The sequence below is a fragment of the Erinaceus europaeus genome, chromosome 2 (genome assembly GCF_950295315.1).
Source record: "Erinaceus europaeus chromosome 2, mEriEur2.1, whole genome shotgun sequence".
In the NCBI taxonomy this organism is placed as follows: Eukaryota; Metazoa; Chordata; class Mammalia; order Eulipotyphla; family Erinaceidae; genus Erinaceus; species Erinaceus europaeus.
Genome location: NC_080163.1, coordinates 45,841,959 through 45,859,396, shown reverse-complemented (window position 1 = coordinate 45,859,396; position 17,438 = coordinate 45,841,959). Strand labels below are relative to the sequence as shown.

General features: G+C 43.4%; 2 protein-coding genes across 2 annotated transcripts in view; both read right to left on the bottom strand.

Annotated features, from left to right (window-relative positions):
- Positions 1-4,346, bottom strand: part of LOC103108553 (protocadherin alpha-C2) — a 219,943-nt gene extending 215,597 nt beyond the window's left edge. Inside the window, exon 1 of the mRNA XM_060179623.1 lies at positions 1,825-4,346. Coding sequence (XP_060035606.1) covers positions 1,825-4,224 — 2,400 coding nt within the window. The 5' untranslated portion in view covers positions 4,225-4,346. The remainder of the gene's footprint in view (positions 1-1,824) is intronic.
- Positions 1-17,438, bottom strand: part of LOC103108622 (protocadherin alpha-1-like) — a 209,738-nt gene that overhangs the window by 165,750 nt on the left and 26,550 nt on the right.

The window sequence follows — 17,438 nt, the reverse complement described above, 5'->3', positions numbered from 1 at the left end:
TAAATAATAATAATAATAATTTTAAAAAAGTGAATTACTTCAGTTGAAAGCATTTCACAATATATATATTTTTTCAATTTTTATTATCTTTATTTATTTATTGGATAGAGACAGAAATCGAGAGGGAAGGGGATGGTAGAGATGGGAGAGATACAGAGAGACACCTGCAGCACTGCTTCATCACTTGCAAAGCTTTCCCCCTACAGGTGGGGAATTTCACAATATATTAAACTCTGTTCCATGGTAATTATAGTGTGACTACATGGACTACATAATAAGGAGCAAAATAAAAATACTACTTAACTATCATTAAGTGTGTGTGTGTGTGTGTGTGTGTGTGTGTGTGTGTGTGTTATTTTCTGCTACTCTTGAAGCTTCCCCACTGCAGATGCTCCCATAAGGTGGCACAATCTCAAATCTATGCCAAATTATGGTAATGTGTGCCCTGCTAGGTCAGTCAGCAACCAGTCTACTCTTTTTTCTTCTAAAAGAAGATATACCAAAAAGGAGGAGGAAGAGGAGGAGAAGATGGAGAAGGAAAAGAAAGAGAAGGAGGAGGAGGAGGAGAGGAGGAGGAGGAGGAGGAGGAGGAGGAGGAGGAGGAGGAACCACGACCACCAAATGGGAAGAGAAACAGAGAAAACCATGCAGGGAGAAAAAGGAGGAAGTTACCACACTTTGCAAGCATGGTGGTCCTATGTCATGCCTGGGGATTGATTCCAGATCCTCCCTAATTGAAAAGTATGTCTGCTATTGGGCGAGCTACCACCTACCCCTGGAACTATAATATATGAATACTAATTCATCATGAATATGGAAAAATTAACAGTGAGGTAATAAGTGACTACACAAAGAAGAGAAGATATTTTCAGATACTAGAGGTGAAAAAATAATTACATTAACAAATTATATTAGGATAACAAAAATTATAGGCCAGGCGGTGGTGCCCCTGGTTAAGTGCACACATTACACTGCACAAGGACCCCGGTTCAAGCCCCGGGTCCCCACCTGCAGGGGAAAGCTTCACAAGTGGTGAAGTAAGGGAGCAGGTCTCTCTCTGTCTCTCTCCCTCTCTCCCACTCCACTCTCAATTTCTCTCTGTCTCTCTTAATAATAACAAATAAATAATATATATATTTAAAAGGATAACAAAAAATAAAATTAAAGTTTAAATAACATTAAAGATTTAAGACAAAATGTTGATGTAGTGGTATTTTATGAACAAAAAATACATAAAGCAAATGTCTATGTAATACAGTTTTTTAAAAAAATTGTACCCTAAATAGAAATAATGGGGATATATAAAAAATCAATGTAATATATACACCATATAAGACAGAGTGAGGGAGTTGGGCAGTAGCACAGCGGGGTAAGCGCAGGTGGTGCAAAGCTCAAAGAACCGCGTAAGGATCCCAGTTCGAGCCCCCGGCTCCCCACCTGCAGGGGAGTCGCTTCACAGGTGTCTATCTTTCTCTCCCCCTGTCTACCCCTCCTCTCTCCATTTCTCTCTGTCCTATCCAACGACAACAACAATAATAACGACAACAATAAAAGAAGGGAAACAAAAAAGAATAAATAAATAAATAAGACAAAGTGAAACCATTTTTTCCAATTTGGAAATAATTCATCCCAAAGAAAACAAAAAGGCAAAAATAATCTATGCCTATGCGCCTACAATATTAAGTACATCTGTAATAGTGTAAAAACTAAATGCTGGTCATTTTTAAAGAAACATATTAATGAAAATATTAAGCAGAGAAACAATATATAATACCACATAATCTAATAATGATTTTTTTTAATTAAAGAAAAAATTAGACTCACGTTGTCCGAAGAACTGGGACCTGGAGGTAGACTGGGGCTGAAGGCCATGAGGTCGGCCTTGGGCGGCCCCTCCCCCGAGCACACCCTCTGCCTCCTCTGCTGCGAGTAGGACCAGCTGCCCACCGCGCTGGAGCACACCAGCACCGGCTTGCCCGCCGCGCACGCGCCCTGGCTGGGCGGCGCCGAGCAGCGCAGCGCCGCGTACAGCAGCAGCGTGAGCACCAGCAGGCTGGACACGGCGCAGATGGCCACGATCAGGTAGACGTTCACGTCCACCAGCGCCGCCCGCGCGCCCGCCGCGCCCTCCGCCGCGGCCCGCGACGACGCCTTGGGCGCCTGGCCGCCGTCCACCAGCGACAGCAGCAGCGTGGCGGTGGCCGTGAGCGCCGGCTCGCCGTGGTCCCTGACCAGCACCAGCAGGCGCTGGCGCGCCGCGTCCGCCTCGTCCAGGGCGCGCGCCGTGCTCACCTCGCCCGTGTAGAGCCCCACGCGGAACGGGCTGCGCGCCGCGCCCGCCTCGGGCGCCAGCTCGTACGACAGCCAGGCGTTGTAGCCCGAGTCGGCGTCCACCGCGCGCACCTTGGCCACCACCTGGCCGGCGCCCAGGCCGCGCGCCACCAGCGAGCTGGGGCTGAGCGCGCCCGGGCCGCCGCCGCCGCCGAGGCCGCCGCCGGCCGCCAGCAGCGCGGGCGCGTTGTCGTTCTCGTCCAGCACGAACACCTGCAGCGTCACGTTGCTGCCCAGCGGCGGCGCGCCCCCGTCGCGCGCGCTCACCTGCACCGTCAGCAGCTCCAGCTCCTCGCGGTCCAGCGGCTGCAGCGCGTGCACGCGCCCGCTCTCCGCGTGCACCGACACGTAGCTCGACAGCGCGCGCTCGCCCACGCGCCGCTCCACCAGCGAATACGACACGCGCGCGTTCTCCCCCGCGTCCGCGTCGCGCGCCGACACCGTGAAGATGTGGCAGCCGGGCGCGTTGTTCTCCCTCACGAACACCGTGTGCTCGGCCTGCGCGAAGGCCGGCGCGTTGTCGTTCACGTCCGCCACCTCCACGCGCACGCTCGCCGTGGTCGACAGCGCGGGCGCCCCGCCGTCGCGCGCCGTCACCACCACGGCGTAGCGCTCCACGCTCTCGCGGTCCAGGGCGCCGTCCAGCACCAGCGAGTAGTAATTCTTGAAGGTGGACACCAGCTTGAAGGGCGCGTGCGGCGACAGGGAGCAGGTCACCTGTCCGTTGGCTCCTGAGTCTCGGTCGGACACGCTGATCAGGGCGATCACGGTGCCCAGCGGAGCGTCCTCCCTGACTGGCAAAGATAAGGAATTGAATGCAATATGTGGCACGTTATCATTTTTATCCAAAACTTTCACTGAAACAGTGCAGTGACCAACCATGGGAGGATGCCCTTTGTCTTTCGCATCAATACGGATTTTGTATAAGTTTACTTTTTCAAAATCTAAATTACCTTGAGTTATTATTTCTCCAGTATTTGGATCTATCCTAAACGGGTTATTAATAATGGCTGGGACAAGTTTATTAAAAGTATATGAGATCTCCCCGTTGGTTCCTTCATCCGGATCGGAAGCATTCAACCTGATCACTATTGTTTCATTATCTGAGTTTTCTAATATCATCACTTCGTATTCAGACTGTTCAAAGACAGGAGCATTGTCGTTCACATCTAGCACGGTGACCTGCAGCTGCACAGTGCCTGTGAGCTCCGGTTTGCCTTCGTCAGTGGCCATGAGAGATAAGTTATGTTCAGCAGTTTCCTCTCTGTCCAAGGATTTCCTTAACACGAGACCAATTTGAACACTGTTATCACGGTTTATTTTCACATCTAATGCAAAATATTCGCCGGAACTGAGTTTATAGTTTAAATTGGAATTAGAGCCAACATCTGCATCTGACGCGCCCTCCAGAGGAAACAGAGAACCGGGCAGCCTAGATTCATAAATCTGCAACCTTTGTTCCTTTTCCAGGAACAGCGGTGGATTGTCATTAATGTCCCTCACCTCCACCTCCACATGGAAAACCTGCAGCGGCCTGTCCACGATCACCTCCAGGTGCAGGCTGCACTCCAAGCTCCGCCCGCACAGCTCCTCCCGGTCGATCCGAGAATTCACAAACAAAATGCCATTCTGCAGATTCACCTCCAGAAGGTCCCCGCGCTCTTTGGACGCCACCCGGAACCGGCGCGGCACCAGCTCCGCCAGCTCCAGCCCCAGGTCCTGGGCGATGCGGCCCACGAAGGTGCCGTGTTTGGCCTCCTCCGGGACCGAGTAGTGGACCTGGCCGCTCCCTGCCTCCCAGAAAGCCAGGAGAAGAAGCAACAGCAGCAGAAAACGTAATTCCAGTCGGTCTTCGGTGTTAATAACCATGTCAAATACTTGTTTTATTTTCATCAGAAGATGTTTTCTTGGAATTTAAATGAAATTGTGTATGCTCTCCAGTCTGTTAATCCAGTTCTGTGCCCGCCATCACTCAGCACTTGAGTAAAAATGGAGTAAATAGGAAGAATGTTTTTTGAAAAGCTAGATCTGACTTCATGGTAGACAGCGACATCATGCGGCCTCCATGGGTAAGTTAAGAACTGAATTCACAAAACTGAGCTATTGTCCTTATTTCATGTTAAAATTTTTCTAATTTTCTTTAATAGTGAAACTTGTGTTTGTAGTACGTAGAGTAGGTTCATTCCATCTGGGTAATTTTATACTATAGAGCTGAGTAAAGTATCCTACTGTTCATGTTGGAGAATTTTCCCTTCTAATATTTTAAATACTATTATTAGTTTAGTAAATTTAGATTTGATATGAACCAGAGTTGGGGGCTAGAAGTGAAAATATCTTACATGTAGAGAAAAGAACATGGATATGTATTTATCACACAAGGCATGCAATAACATTTTGCTCTAGGAGAAAATGTATATTTTATTTTATTTATTTTTGCCTCCAGGGTTATCTCTGGGGCTCGGTGCCTGCACTACAAAAAGACTGCTACTGTGGCCATTTTGGGGATTTTCTGGATAGAACATAAAGGAATTAAGAGGGGTGGGAATACAAGGAGGAAGAGAGGAAGACAGACACCTGCAGACCTGCTTAACCACTTATGAAGCAACCCCTTTTTTTGCAGGTAGGGAGCCAGGGGCTCAAACTGGGATCCTTGCACATGTCCTTAAGCTTCATACTATGTGTGCTTGACCCAGTGTGCCACTGTCCTGCCCGAAAAAAAATGTAATTTTAAAACAACAAATTTTATCTAAACTTTTTAAATCTTAGGCAGTACTGAAGTTCATTCATTCTTTTGGGCAGAGGGTAGATAGCATAATGGTTATGCAAACAGAGTCTCATGTCTAAGGTTCCAAAGTCCCAGGTTCAATCCCCCACACCACCATAAGCCAGAGCTGCAAAGTACCCTGGTATAATAATAATAATAATGAAATCCTTTTTGTTTTATGAATAATTTATGACATTTTAGTGTATATTATCACTGACAATCCCAGTGTAATGTCTACCCATTATTTTTCACTGCTATACTACTTTGGTGTCTCCTAAATGACTTTATCTTTTCTTTATGGTCAGCCTCTTACTTTCCTTCATAGTGTTCTTATTAACATTAAAATTATCAAATAAGAGTCTGTTGAGGGAGTGGGGCAGTAGTGCAGCAGGTTAAGCACACATGGTGCGAAGCAGAAGGACCTGCATAAGGATCCTGGTTAGAGCTCTTGGCTCCCCACCTGCAGGGGAGTTGTTTCACAGGCGGTGAAGCAGCACTGCAGGTGTCTATCTTTCTCTCCCCCTCTCTGTCTACCTCCTCCTCTCTCCATTTCTCTGGCCTAACAACAACGGCATCAATAACAACGACATCAATAACAACAACAATAATAACCACAACAATAAAACAACAAGGGCAACAAAAGGGAAAATTTAAATTAAAAAAAGACTCTACTGAAGGCATTTCTAAATGCACCCATTATGGCTGTGCTTGTTATTTTCACACATACATGCTGGTAACATCTAGGATTTTTTTGTTAAAATGTTGACATATTGAAGAAAAATAGTTTCCCAAACAGAACTTTAGATTTCACATTTTCTTAAAATTAGCATGAACATTCTACATGTCCCTCCTCTATATAATATGTAAAGTCTTTAACTGTCCATCTAATTTGTTCATGTCCCAACTTATCTTCTTGTATATTAATTTATTTATATTTATTCCTCTTTGTTGTCCTTGCTGCTTTTTTATTGTTGTAGTTATTATTGTTGTTGTTATTGATGTCATCATTATTCAGCTAAAAGCTCCCAAAAGGGTGAAGCACAAAATAATGATGTCAACATCCAAACACTAGTTAAGGAAATAATCACAGGAGTGAATAAAGATTTTGAAAGAATTGTCATCAGAAATGCAGAAACAGGGAGTCAGGTCGTAGCGCAGCGGGTTAAGCGCACATGGTGCAAAGTGCAAGGACCGGCATAAGGATCCCGGTTAGAGCCTCAGGCTCCCTACCTGCAGGAGAGTCTCTTCACAAGCGGTGAAGCAAATCTGCAGGTGTCTATCTTTCTCCCCCTATCTGTCTTCCCCCCCTCTCCATTTCTTTCTGTCCTATCCAACAATAATGACATCAATAACAACAACAACTACAACAATAAAACAAAAAGGGCAACAAAAGGAAATAAATAAATAAATATTTAAAATATTTAAAAAATAATTTAAAAAAGAAATGCAGAAACAACAAATGAGACTTGGAAGAAAACACTAATTATCTCAAGGTTATCAGAGAGCTGAAAGCTGAAATAGCTGAGCTAAGAACACACCTAGGTGAACAAGCTAATACAGTATTAGAACAGAGTAACAAAATAGACTAACTCCAGAAAACAGTAGAGGGGAGAGAGAATAGAATAAATGAGGCTGAAGACAGAATTAGCAAGATCGAGGACAAATTAGAGACAACTAAAAAAGAAGAGATCTCAAAAAGAGACTACAAGATACTGAAAACAACAACAGAGACATATGGGATGACTTCAAAAGAAATAATATATGCATTATTGTCTTACAAGAGGAAGAAAGAGAGGGAGGGGAAGAAAGCACTCTTCAGGACATAACAGCTGAGAACTTCTCTAATCTAGACAACATAAAAGACATAAAGGTTCAAGAAGCCCAGAGGGTCCCAAACAGAATTAACCCAGACCTAAAGACACCAAGACACATCCTATTTAGAATGGAAATGAATAAAGATAAAGAAATGATCATGAAAGCTACAAGAGAAAAACAACAGAGTCACAGAGGAAGACCCATAAGATTAGCAGCAGACTTCTCCACACAAACAGGCCAGAAGAGAATAGCAAGATATCTGTCGAGTGCCCAATGAGAAAGGCTTTCAACCAAGAATACTGTATCCTGATAGACGGTCATTCAGACTAGATGGAGGCATGAAAACCTTCTTGGACAAATAACAATTGAAAGAATCAACTATCCCCAAGCCTGCCCTGAAAGAAGTTCTGAAAGGTCTCCTATAAACAGTCAGACCACCATAAATAGGCCATATATCAGAACACTCCAAAACTCTACTAGAATGGTGTTAAAATATATTCAATCTTTGATATCAATAAATGTCAATGGCCTGAATTCACCTATGAAAAGGCACAGAGTAGGAAGATGGATCAGAAAACACAAGCCAACAATATGCTATCTACAGGAAACCCACCTAACTCAACAAGACAAACACAGACTCAAAGTGAAAGGATGGAAAACTATCATACAAGACAATGGCACACAAAAAAGGGCAGTCATATCTGATATGATAGACTTTAAAATAAATAAAATTTAAAAAGATAGGGATGGACATTACTTAATGCTCAGAGGATAAGTTAAAAAGAGGACTTAGCAATTATTAACATCTGTGCAGCCAGTGAGAAGCCATGTAAATACATCAAACGTCTACTGAAAGAGCTACAACAATTTATTAACAGCAACACGGTAATAGTAGGTGACTTTTACACCCCACTCTCTCAGCTTGAAAGATCATCCAGGCAGATAATCAATAAGTAAATGAGGGAGCTAAATGAGGAGATAGATAAACTAGAACTAATGGACATTTTCAGAGTCATTCACCCCAAGAAACTGGAATACACATTCTTCTCAAGTCCACATGGGTCATTCTCAAGGATAGACCATATGTTAGGACACAAAGACAGCATCAGCAAATTCGAGAACATTGAAATCCTCCCAAGCATCTTCTCAGACTAGAGTGAAATTAAACTAACACTTAACGATCAATAAAAGATTAGTAATAGTCCCAAAATGTGGAAGCTCAATAGCACACTATTTAGCAACTACTGGGTCAAAGGGGGAAAAAAAGAAAGAAGTCAAAATGTTTTGAGAGTTCAATGAAAATGAAGACATGGGGAAGTCTGGCAGTAGTGCAGCGGGTTAAGCGCAGGTGGCACAAAGCTCAAGGACCAGCTCAAGGATCCCGGCTCCCTACCTGCAGGGCAGTAGCTTCACAGGCAGTGATGCCAGTCTGCAGGGGTCTATCTTTCCCCCTCTCTGTCTTCCCCTCCTCTCTCCATTTCTTTCTGCTCTATCTAAAAGCGACATAAATAACAACAATAATAACTACAACAACAATAAAAAAGCAAGGGCAACAAAAGGGAAAATAAATAAATATAAAAAAAGAAAATGAAGACACAAGCTATCAAAATATTTGGGACACAGCTAAGGCAGTACTGAGAGAGAAGTTCACAGCCATACAAGCACACATTAGGAAACAAGGAAAAGCACACCCCACCTGCAGGGGAGTCGCTTCACAGGCGGTGAAGCAGGTCTGCGGGTGTCTATCTTTCTCTCCCCCATCTATCTTCCCCTCCTCTCTACATTTCTCTCTGTCCTATCCAACAACAATAATAACTACAACAATAAAACAAGGGCAACAAAAGGGAATAAATATTTTTTAAAAAGAAAAAAAACGAAAAAGCACAAATAAACAGCCTGATTTTACATCTTAAAGACCTAGAAGAAGAAGAACAAAGGAATCCTAAAGCAACCAGAAGGACAGAAAAAACTAACATTGGGGCAGAAATAAATAACATTGAAAATAAGACAACCAAACAAAATATCAGTGAAAGTAAATGTTGGTTCTTTGAAAGAGTGAACAAATTCGACAAACCTTTAGCCAGACTCACAAAACAAAAAAGGGAAAGACCAAATAAATCGGATCATAATGAAAGAGGAGATATCAAAATAGACACTGCATAATTTCAACATATCATGTGAGGCTTCTATCAACAACTATATGCCACCAAGCTGGAGAACCTGGAGGAAATGGATGATTCCCTAGATACCTATGAACTTCCAAAATTAAATAAAGAGGAACTAGATAATATAAACAGGCCCATCACAGCGAATGAAATTGAAACAGTTATCAAAAACCTTCCCAAGAATAAAGTCCTGGACCAAATGGTTTTTACAAATGAATTCTACAAAACCTACAAGGAAGAGGTAATACCTCTACTTTTAAAAGTCTTCCAGAAGATTGAAGACACTGGAATACTCCCGTCCAGCTTCTATGAAGCCAACATCACTTTGATACCAAAAGCAGACAGGATTGCAAGTGTCTCTCTGTCTTTCTTCCTTTCTATCTCCCCCTTCCCTCTTGACTTCTGGCTGTCTCTATCAAATAAAGAAAATAAAATGTGAAAAAGCAAAATAGACAACTCTTTAAAAGAAAACTAACTTGGCCTAATAAAAACATTAAAATAATTAATATTCAAGAACATAGGAGAAATCGATGATAAAACAGTTATATATAGTGATACTATGAGGGAGTCGAGCGATTGCGCAGCAAGTTAAGCATAGGTGGCACAAAGCACAAGGAACCACATAAGGATCCCAGTTAGAGCCCCGGGCTCCCCACCTGCAGAGGAGTCCTTTCACAAGCGGTGAAGCACTTCTGCAGGTGTCTTTCTCTCCTCCTCTCTTTCTCCCCTCCTCTCTCCATTTCTCTCTGTCCTATCCAACAACAAAACAACAAAGGCAACAAAAGGGAATAAATAAATATTTTCTGGAAGAAAATCAAGGATCTCCTAAATAGCATGACCACTGAGATATACTAAATAAGGAAGCAAAAGGAAAAAAGTAATTTGAATATTATATTTAAGAAAGGAGATTTGGATAACCTATAAACATTCAAAGTGACAAACTAAATGTCTTGATATTCGTAACAATTTACAATCCAATTTTTTTATTTCAGAAGTGAATGAAGACACTAAAATTAGAATTATTAGCTAACCAGCAATATCAGGTTTATCACAATTATACCAAGGCCAACTATGGAGCTCAATTTAAAGAAAAAGTCATTGCACAGCTATTACAGAAAAAATAACTAGACGGGCCAGTGACATATCTCAGTGTCAGAACTTAAGACTTTCATGACAGGAGACATAGGCCTATTTTCAGTTCCCAGTACACACAGCCCAGAGTCAAGCAGTGGTCCAGGCTCATCCCCTTCACTTATACAAAATAAAATAATAGACAACTCTTTAAAATAAAATTAGATTGGCCTAATGAAAACATTAAAATAATTAATTTGCAAGAACATAGCACAAATTAATTATAAAACAGTTCTATAAAACGATATTATGAAACTTTGAAAATAAATAACTGCGATGTACGTTTTGCAATTATCTTTCACAATACTTCCAAACTATAGAAGGATATGCTCGGGAGTTGGGAGGTAGTGCAGTGGGTTAAGCTTATGTGGCGCGAAGCGCAAGGACCAGAGTAAGGATCCCGGTTCGAGCCTCCAGTTCCCCACCTGCAAGGGAGTCGCTTCACAGGCGGTGAAGCAGGTCTGCAGGTGTCTTTCTCTCCTCCTCTCTGACTTCCCCATCTCTCTCCATTTCTCTCTGTCCTACCCAACAACGATGACATCAATAGCAATAATAACTACAACAATAAAACAAGGGCAACAAAAGGGAAAATAAATAAAAATTAAAAATAAAAAAGATGTTTAAAAAGAAGGCTATGCTCACTATAATAAAATTTACGAAGACTATCATGCAAAGAAAACTTACACACTATCTCCAATATGGAAACACTATTATAAATGGAGTATTAAAAAGGTAAGCAAATTGTAACCATAGCTGGAATTTTATGTAAATGAGCTAGTTAGTAGCAATAAAAAAGTATATCTAAAGAGATACAACAACAATTAAGTAAAAAGACGTAATTTAAAATAAAGAGAAAATAGAGACATTTATAAATTGTTAAAGGCAAGAATAAGATAGTGTGAATAAGATTTGTGAGACTCACGGAATCTGCAGAGCTGGGACCTGGAGGTAGACTGGGGCTGAAGGCCATGAGGTCGGCCTTGGGCGGCCCCTCCCCCGAGCACACCCTCTGCCTCCTCTGCTGCGAGTAGGACCAGCTGCCCACCGCGCTGGAGCACACCAGCACCGGCTTGCCCGCCGCGCACGCGCCCTGGCTGGGCGGCGCCGAGCAGCGCAGCGCCGCGTACAGCAGCAGCGTGAGCACCAGCAGGCTGGACACGGCGCAGATGGCCACGATCAGGTAGACGTTCACGTCCACCAGCGCCGCCCGCGCGCCCGCCGCGCCCTCCGCCGCGGCCCGCGACGACGCCTTGGGCGCCTGGCCGCCGTCCACCAGCGACAGCAGCAGCGTGGCGGTGGCCGTGAGCGCCGGCTCGCCGTGGTCCCTGACCAGCACCAGCAGGCGCTGGCGCGCCGCGTCCGCCTCGTCCAGGGCGCGCGCCGTGCTCACCTCGCCCGTGTAGAGCCCCACGCGGAACGGGCTGCGCGCCGCGCCCGCCTCGGGCGCCAGCTCGTACGACAGCCAGGCGTTGTAGCCCGAGTCGGCGTCCACCGCGCGCACCTTGGCCACCACCTGGCCGGCGCCCAGGCCGCGCGCCACCAGCGAGCTGGGGCTGAGCGCGCCCGGGCCGCCGCCGCCGCCGAGGCCGCCGCCGGCCGCCAGCAGCGCGGGCGCGTTGTCGTTCTCGTCCAGCACGAACACCTGCAGCGTCACGTTGCTGCCCAGCGGCGGCGCGCCCCCGTCGCGCGCGCTCACCTGCACCGTCAGCAGCTCCAGCTCCTCGCGGTCCAGCGGCTGCAGCGCGTGCACGCGCCCGCTCTCCGCGTGCACCGACACGTAGCTCGACAGCGCGCGCTCGCCCACGCGCCGCTCCACCAGCGAGTACGACACGCGCGCGTTCTCCCCCGCGTCCGCGTCGCGCGCCGACACCGTGAAGATGTGGCAGCCGGGCGCGTTGTTCTCCCTCACGAACACCGTGTGCTCGGCCTGCGCGAAGGCCGGCGCGTTGTCGTTCACGTCCGCCACCTCCACGCGCACGCTCGCCGTGGCCGACAGCGCGGGCGCCCCGCCGTCGCGCGCCGTCACCACCACGGCGTAGCGCTCCACGCTCTCGCGGTCCAGGGCGCCGTCCAGCACCAGCGAGTAGTAATTCTTGAAGGTGGACACCAGCTTGAAGGGCGCGTGCGGCGACAGGGAGCAGGTCACCTGTCCGTTGGCTCCTGAGTCTCGGTCGGACACGCTGATCAGGGCGATCACGGTGCCCAGCGGAGCGTCCTCTAAAACAGGTATCACTAGTGATTTTATATCCAATTCCGGTACGTTATCGTTAATGTCCAAAATTTCCACTAGTACGGTGCAGTGACCTACCATTGGAGGATTTCCTTTATCTGTCGCTTCTACTTGGATTTCATATAGTTTAGTTTCTTCATAATCTATGTTCCCTTTTAAACTTAGGTATCCACTAACCGGGTCTAAGTGGAACTTTGAAAGAGTATGTGCTGCCATGTCTGTGTTGAAGGAATATACTAATTCCTTATTCACACCTTCATCCAAATCAGAGGCGTTAAGAATCACTGCTAACGTACCATTTGGTTCATTTTCAAATAATCTGACTTTGTAAAGTGCCCTCTCAAATTCTGGAGCATTGTCGTTTACATCTAGAACAATGATTTTCAATTGAGCAGTTCCAGTTAGTTCTGGTTTCCCACCATCTACTGCGGTTATAAATAAATTATGCTCAGAAGTGTCCTCTCGATTTAAAATATTTTTCAATACCAGACCAAGAGATTTAATCTCCTCATCATTTCTTTTAACATCCAAAGTAAAATATTCATTGGAATTTAGACTGTAAGTCAATTGTGAATTTACTGCTATATCTGCATCTGATGCGCCCTCTAGAGGAATTCGAGAACCAGGTGGTCGGGATTCAGAAATAAACAATTTTTTCACTGCCATTGGAAAAACCGGCGGGTTATCATTGATGTCCCTCACCTCCACTTCCACATGGAAAACCTGCAGCGGCCTGTCCACGATCACCTCCAGGTGCACGCTGCACTCCAAGCTCCGCCCGCACAGCTCCTCCCGGTCGATCCGAGAATTCACAAACAAAATGCCATTCTGCAGATTCACCTCCAGAAGGTCCCCGCGCTCTTTGGACGCCACCCGGAACCGGCGTGGCACCAGCTCCGCCAGCTCCAGCCCCAGGTCCTGGGCGATGCGGCCCACGAAGGTGCCGTGTTTGGCCTCCTCCGGGACCGAGTAGTAGACCTGGCCGCTCCCTGCCTCCCAAATAGCCGGGAGCAGAAGCAACAGCAGCAGTCTCTGAACTCCCGGGTCTTCTCTCCAGGAAAACACCATTGCAAATTTTTTTCCAAATCTTAAGTCTTTCTTTACATCGGCTCAAAATTTAAAAAGTAAGTTCAGTTCTTTGATCTTCATTTTAAAAGACAGCCTTACCAAGCTCGTATTTTAAAGATGATGAGGAAAGGCAACATCCGAGTACGTAATGCAAGCTGTATTTCTTTTGTGGCGAAAGACTGTGTGGTGGACAGCGACATCATGTGGTTAAATGTGTAAGTAATTAAAATACCTTTTAAAAATCTTTACCTTGGGCCTTTACATTTTCCTATCTATTTTCATTGTATTTTCCTTCAATGCTCCTCAATATATTTATAATAGTATTAAAATATATTATTCAATCATTTGTTATAATTTTTCTAAACCACGCCATGCAGTAACTTATAGTAAAATGTTGAGTACTTTAATAACAGTAGTGGCATCTACTGTAAATAATTCCCAAATGACAAGTACTGATTTAATGGGATCATCCAATTAGATTCTTAGAACTATGAAGTATTAGTGTGATCCACTTTTTAAATGCTTAACAGTGGAGACAAATACATTTCAGTAATTTAAAAACCTATCTTAACTTATGTGTTAGGGTTGGGTTTTATCTGACATAAGACCCATAATATAATTCATATAACTTTGAGGTCTACATTTTATAGAAAAATGAGGGGTTTTCTATTATATTTAATACATATGCTTATAAATGTTTATGTATAGACATAATTTTGGCATTTTAAAATATACCCACTTATGTTTACTAAGTTTTAGAATATAATGTAGAATGTAACATATTCTATGATTACATCCTTGTTAGGTGTCTTAACTGTTCTTTATCTAGAGATGCTAGAAATTAGTTGGTCTGTAATTTTCTGTTTTGTTGTTGTTGTTTTTTTATTTTTTGCTGCACAACACTTTGTGAGTTATGTATTTGTTGTTCTATGTTCTCTTATCACACCAGGTATAAATATTTCAATTTCTGAATTTCCACTCCATTTATATGTTTCAGTTTACCTTTATATCCTAAAATGTTCAAAATATAAAATTTTATCTCTACATTGGATTAAAATCTATATTTTATTTTAAAGTGTTTATATGTTATGTTATTCTTTAAATAAATTGTTTTATTGCATTATCTTTATTAATTTATTGGATCAGAACAGTCAGAAATTGAGAGGAGGAGAAGATAGAGAGGGAGACACCTGAAGCACTGTTTCACCACTTGCCAAGCTTTTTCCTGTAGGTGGGGGCTGGGGGTTCAAACCCCGGTCCTTGTGCATTGTAACATGTGCACTCAACCAGGTGTGCCACCACCCAGCTCCTGTTATGTTATTTATTTAGTTTTGCTACCAAGGTTATTTCTTTTTTTAAAAGATTTTATTTATTTATTAATGAGAAAGATAGGAGAGAGAGAAAGAATCAGACATTACTCTGGTACATGTGCTGCCAAGGATTGAACTCAGGACCTCATGCTTGAAAGTCTAGTGCCTTAGCCACTGCGCCACCTCCCAGACCACAACCAAGGTTATTTCTGGGTCTTGGTATCTACACAAGGAATCCACCACTCCCTGTAGCCATTTCCTCCTCTTTTTTGTCAGAAACAGAGAGAGGAGGAGCAGGAAAAAAAGAAAGATGCCTGCACCACTGTTTCACTCTTGTGAAGCCCCCTGTTCCCGCCTCAAAAGTGTAGACAATGGATTTGAACCCAGATCCTCATACATGATATTATATGTGTTTTACCAGAAGTGTCACCAACCAACCATTCCATTAAAAATGTTAACTGAGGATCTGGGTGGTGGCTCACTCAGTAGATAGCACATGTTTATCACATCAAGGAGCAGGGTTCAAGCCCCCAGTTGCCACCTGCATAGAGGAAGTCTTAGGAAAGATGGGAAGCAGTGCGAAGAATGAATTACTTGAACTTCATTAATTATTCAATATATGTAAGAGAGGCCAATGAAATATTCCAAAGATCTCTGTAGATTCCATGAGTGGGACTTATCTGAACACTAGGAGATGAGTGAAGAAAATTGAGGATGGTGGTGCACCTGGTTAAGCGCACACATTGCAGTACACAAGGCTGCAGGTTCAAGCCCCTGGTCCACACCTGCAAGGTGAAAGCTTCACAAGCGGTGGAGCAGGGAGGGCTGCAGGTGTCTCTCTCCCCCCTCCTGTCCCCTCTCAATTCCTCTCTGTCTCTATCCAATAATAAGTAAATATTAAAAAATAAAAAGAAAATCCAGGAGAGAATAAATTTTAGGGAAGATTAGATAATATTCAAATTTTTACTTATATTCAGACTTCTTTTAATGAAAGCACTTAACTTAAATGCCTTTTATTCCTGTGTACACATTGAATGTAAATCCAGGATTGTAACTAACTCATTTTGTCATTCATTTTTAGGATACAGTGAATCAAAAAATTGCCTTAGTAAACAAATGAGTTTTAAATTAACTTTCTCAAGTAAGACAAGGTAAGTTACATTAGTTGTATTTGTTAGCATCATTTTAAAAATATTTATTCCCTTTTGTTGCCCTTGTTTTTTTATTGTTGTAGTTATTGTTGTCATTGTTGTTGAATAGGACAGAGAAATGGAGAGAGGAGGAAAAAACAGTGAGGGGGAGAGAAAGACAGACACCTGCAGACCTGCTTCACCGCTTGTGAAGCGACTCCTCTGCAAGTGGAGAGCCAGGGGCTCAAACCGGGATCCTTAATGCTGGTCCTTGCACTTTGCGCCACCTATACTTAACCTGCTGCACAACTTAACCACCTGACTCCCAGTATCTTTTTTTTTTATTTTTTTTACCAGAGCACTGCTCAGCTCTAGCTTCTGGTGGTGCCAGGGATTGAACCTGGGACTTTAGAGCCTCAGGCATGAAAGTCATTTTACATAACCATTATGCTATCTACCTTCAGCCCATCTTTTTTTTTTTTTAATAGCCACAAGGAATTCAGTGCTGGCACTTTGAATCCACTGGTCCTGGCAGGCATTTTATTGATTTTTTTCTTTAATTCTATTTTGTTTGATAGGACAGAGAGAAATTGAGAGGGGAGGAGCTATATAGAGAAAAAGATAGACACTTGCAGACCTGCTTCACTGCTGATGAAGCATCACCCCTGTAAGTGAGGACCGTCCTTACACATAATAATGTGTGCACTCAGATGGGTGCTTCACCTCCCAGCCACCTAATATCAATTTCTAATTCTATTGTACTAACTTATAAATTTATGTATGCACTTAAAATATTTTAGAAATCCACTAAACCCTCCCATAAATAGAAAAAAATTAAAGGAGGGAGCAGAGAATACTTTCGGAAAATGTGGAGCTGGCAAGTAAAGACAAATACCATGTTCCAGTTAGCAATTTCACTAACTTTGTAAGATACTTTGTAAATGAAGGACAAAATCAAAAGCTTAAAATGTGGACTTCATATTAGTCACATGCCTTTGATAAGTCATTGTAATCCTATACATTTCGTGACAGTTAAGAGTGAAATGTCCCAGGGAATTCATAACAAACTAGACTCCATAATGATTATTAGCAAACAATGGTAATAGTAAAAACAACAACAACAACAACTAAGTTTAGAAAGTTGAACTAACATGTGGAGAACATATCAGTAGAAAATGTCTGCTTTCATTTAAATAACACCTTAAGCAATATAATAAATAAAAAACATAAATGAGTAGTTTTAGAAAATAGTAAGAGATTACACAACAGTGTATTGCAACTCCTGTAGATCTAGACACACCTGAATATTGTTTCAGAAGTTTATCATTCACATATAGTAGAAACATAGTGACCAAACTTAAGAGTTAAGTCATCCTGAACATTAATACTTTCTGCAAGCAACTTTCAAAAAGGTTGTGTTTATCTCTGATAGGTGCAATCACTTCTCCCAAGAAAGAGTTTCTTCCTCATCTGTTGAAGTCCTTTTGATCACTT